General features: G+C 42.1%; 1 protein-coding gene across 1 annotated transcript; it reads left to right on the forward strand.

The window, feature by feature from the left end:
* Positions 1–3,600: 3,600 nt before the first annotated feature.
* On the forward strand, positions 3,601–4,137 carry LOC124994832 (60S ribosomal protein L24-like). The gene has a single exon (XM_047567092.1). It carries the CDS (start codon positions 3,635–3,637, stop codon positions 4,106–4,108), a length of 474 nt encoding a protein of 157 aa, XP_047423048.1. The 5' UTR covers positions 3,601–3,634; the 3' UTR covers positions 4,109–4,137.
* Positions 4,138–4,447: the final 310 nt, after the last annotated feature.

Raw genomic sequence — 4,447 nt, forward strand, 5'->3', positions numbered from 1 at the left:
ATTCTCTCTCCCCAGCCTCCCACTACAAAGCTATATAGCAACCATTTTTCAGTGTCAGGCAGTCATTAAATAAAACATAAACACTATACTCCATAGGGCTGGGACGGGGCTCCAAAGAAAACCTAACGTGCAAACAGCACTTAAAGGCCCTTGGTCTCAATTTGGTTACTCCCATCATCAGCCTGGTTCTGAAAAGCCCCATAACTCGTCCTCGCCACAAGTGACTTGGCTGCAGAGCAAGTTGTTTAAGGAAGCAGATAACAACCTCCCTTGAAAGAAGCTAGTGAGGCATTTCAGAAAACAGGGTCTGCAGCAAATGTGGCCAGAGGACTCACAGCAACCTCTCAGGGCTCGTTTCCTTGGCCGTCGCTCTAACGATGCTGCTTATGGTCTAAGTGATGGAGAATGGGTCTCCTGCACCCTCTCAGGTATGGCGTGCCCAGTATTTTCTGTGCATCTGGTTCAGGGGAAACTGGGAGGACACCAGTGCCAGAGAACTTTCTCCTGGATAATAGAGAAGTTGAGATCACCCAGAGAGGCTCAGTCTGTTGCAAAGACTCTGGGCAGTAATGAGACTTGAGAGATTTATCCACCTTCAGGCAAGGCCTGTCCTAAACTACCCCAGGTGAGACTCCAGCCAATTTTTAAAGACCTCTTTTTAAAAAGGGAGGTTTTAATTCTTCCCTTCTGCACTGGAATAAAGAGAGAGGAGAAGGCAATTCATTTACATCTTAGATCAGCACAGGTGTGAATCAACATAATCGGCCAAACAAAACTGCATTCCATGTTATCAGGTCAGCTCTTCCCAGATCATCCATAATAAATGTGCTCTCCCATCATTGATTATGTGATCTGAACTAAGAAAATCCAACCCTATCATTTCCTTGATGGGAATTATTCTAGAGCCCCCTATAACGTAAGGAATCTCATGTAAAGGAGATTGAACAGAGAATTCTGGTTTTAATTTACTATCTCCAAATAGCCCTCACCTCTTTCAGAGCTATGACGAACATGGCCTTCCACAGTACCTCCATTTGAAACCACACAGACAGCACCACCACAAACACGTGCACGTGGCCCCCCACACACATCTGTACCTCTGATCCACTTCAGTTTTCTCCACAACACTTATTACCATCAGACACAGTGTGTAATTTTTATTATCTGTTTTCCCTACCAAAATATAAGCTCTGCGAAGGAAAATATGTTGGTCCATTTTGCTCACTCCGTTCTGTGCCCTTCATTATTAAAACTGAGCCTAATATATAGCAGGTGCTCATCGCATGATTGTTGAGAGAACCGAATGGACTCATAGCTTCCTGCAAGATTTAGCCTCCTACCTGAGCTAACAGACGATTACCTTTCTCAAACAGGACACGGACTGATGAATATACATCGGCTATTCCTATTTAGGATCTTAATTCTGGTTCTCTAATCCTTGGAGTCTTGGCGTGCTCCGAGATGCCCCTTCTCCCTCATCCACCAAAGGGAGACACAAAGGCAGACTTCCTGGCTCTCCAAACCCTGCCTTAACCACGCCAACACTTCTCTCCTTCTGATGTACTAGAGTTTTCTGTAAGATACTTCTGGGCAGGAAACTGTCCCATTGCTAAAAATAGAGTTAGAAAACCTCCAGCCATCCCATGAGACAGAAAGAATGAACGTTGGCTAGAGTGTCAAAGGAACACGGGCTTCATTCATTCAGTGGATATTTATAGAGCATCCATTGTGTGCCTGGAGCTGTGCCAGCCACTGGGAACGCACAGAGACGCACACCACCGTCAAGCTCAAATCCAGCCAAGTTCACATAACAAGTAATTATAATATCCTTGGAAATTTGGGGAATCATGGGAGCACTGAAGAAGGTCAGGAGTGTGTCCTGCCAGAGGTCTGCAGACTCTAAAGTGCAGTTTAACGACTACCACATGTCAAGTGAAAGGAGGAGGCAGACCTTCACATTGTGACCTTAAATAAGACAATAACTTCTTAGGACTTGATTTCCCCACCTATAAAATAAGAGGCTTGAGGGGCTCGGGTTGTGGCTCAGTGGTAGAGCACTTGCCTAGCTCGTGTGAGGCACTGGGTTCCATCCTCAGCACCACATAAAAATAAATAAATAAAGGATTTTTTAAAAAAAGAAATTTAAAAAGTAAATAAATAAATAAATAAGATGCTTGAAAGTTAGCCAACACGCACAGTCCCTCCCAAATTAAAACTATGTGTGCAGCTTTGCCGACTTATCCAATGCTATGGTTTAAGTGCCCACCCCCTCCGAAACCCACGTCGAAATTTAACTGCCCTTTTAACAGTATCAAGAGATGGAATTTAAGAGCTAATTAGGGGACTGGGGAGCTAGCTCCTGGGTTCGATTCCCAGTACCACAAAAAAAAGCTAATTAGGTAGGAAAAGGGTAAACGTTGGGCCAAATTTTATTGTTATATCGTGTGCATGTACAAATAAATAACAATGAATCTCACTATTATGTATAATTATAATGCATCGATTTAAAATATAGGAAAAGAGAGACTGGACCATGGGGGTTCTGCCCTCAGTTGTGGGGTTGATGATCTTATTAAAGAGCAAGTTCAGCCCCCTTTTCTCTCTCTCTTCGCCCTCCCCTCTAGAGAATAGAATGTTCTGGGCACCATCTTGGAAGTGAAATCTTGGCTCTCACCAGACACCAATCCTACCAGTGCCCTGACCTTGAATTTCCCAGTCTCTGGAACAGAGAGAAATCAATGTCTGTTGTTCATAAATTATCCAGTCTCTCCTATTCTGTTATAGCAGCACAAAACAGACTAAGATATGGTACAACCAGCTAATGGAAATCATTCGTTTCGAGTAATGAATTGCTGAATATAGAATGTTTTAGCCAATTCATCTGAACATTAATAATGTGCTTGGCACAGCGGGATGATCAGTAAGCCCCAAGGAAAGTCATTTAAATTAATTGGTGTTTTCTTCCACATATGAGAGATTTTTGTTACATGGTCCAGATTCAATTCCAAAAATTCCATCGTAATTGTACTCAATACCAGATTTGAAGCAACATTAAAATAAGTTATGGAATCACAACCTTTATTACTCACCATTATCATCAAGCTTGTTTTCACAATTGAACAGTCTTCCACATATAAGATGTTGAACAAGGAAGGACTGTATTGAGGGAAAAGAGGGGTGAGAGGGGTGGGAGGGGTGGGAGGGGTGGGGGGAAGGGAAAAAATAACAGAATGAATTAAACAGCATTACCCTATGTAAATTTATGATTACACAAATGGTATGCCTTTACGCCATGTACAAACAGAGAAACAACATGTATCCCATTTGTTTACAATAAAATAAAACAATTTAAAAAAAAAAGATGTTGAACAAGGGAACAGAGCAACCTCAGTCCCAGTAAATTTGGAACTATGGGAGATTTCAAACGTCTTATTCTTCCATTCTTTCAAATCATAATTAACATGTCAGCCAGGAATTTGTTCACTGTCATCAACTATCAAAACAGGCTAATACAAAGAGAGCACATGGGTTTCTGAAGTCTGTGGGGTCAGAGAATTTCTGTGTTGAGGTTTTAGATATGTCTAAATCTCATTATGCTTTTCGCCATCTTTCCTCTTTCTCAGCAGCTACCGCCATGAAGGTCGAGCTGTGCAGTTTTAGCGGGTACAAGATATACCCCGGACACAGGAGGCGCTACGCCAGGACCGACGGAAAGGTTTTCCAATTTCTTAATGCAAAATGCAAGTCAGCATTCCTATCCCAGAGGAATCCTCGGCAGATGAACTGGACTGTCCTCTACAGAAGAAAGCACAAGAAGGGCCAGTCGGAAGAAATTCAGAAGAAGAGAACCCGACATGCAGTCAAATTTCAGAGGGCCATCACTGGTGCATCTCTTGCAGATATCATGGCCAAGAGGAATCAGAAACCAGAAGTTAGAAAGGCTCAACGAGAGCAAGCTATCAGGGCTGCCAAGGAAGCAAAAAAGGCTAAGCAGGCATCTAAAAAGACAGCAATGGTTGCTGCTAAGGCTCCCACAAAGGCAGCACCTAAGCAAAAGATTGTGAAGCCTGTGAAGGTTTCTGCTCCCCAAGTTGGTGGAAAACACTAAATTTGCAGATCAGATTTTAAAATAAAGTTGTATCTATAACTTAAAAAAATAAATAAATAAATAAATCTCATTATGCTCATGGGGCCTAAGAGACTCTACCCAACAGGTCATTGAAGAAAATGACTTAGCATCAGAAGAATCAAGTTAACGGCAATATGCTGGACATAAATGTTGGGGTGTCCTTAATTTTAAGAGAAAACAAGGAGAAGATTTAAAAAATATAAAAGAAGGCATCCCTGAAGTGCAAAATGTACACTGGATTAACATCTATAGTTTACCGCTGACTGGGAGCTTTTTGCTAGATGGCTGGGTTTCTTTGATACCATTTTCACATTTATC

This window comes from Sciurus carolinensis, chromosome 10 (genome assembly GCF_902686445.1).
Source record: "Sciurus carolinensis chromosome 10, mSciCar1.2, whole genome shotgun sequence".
NCBI classification, from domain to species: domain Eukaryota; kingdom Metazoa; phylum Chordata; class Mammalia; order Rodentia; family Sciuridae; genus Sciurus; species Sciurus carolinensis.

Bases quoted from the DNA above. Each gene is read 5' to 3' on its own strand.
- LOC124994832 (XM_047567092.1), top strand. From the start codon at position 3,635: ATGAAGGTCGAGCTGTGCAGTTTTAGCGGGTACAAGATATACCCCGGA.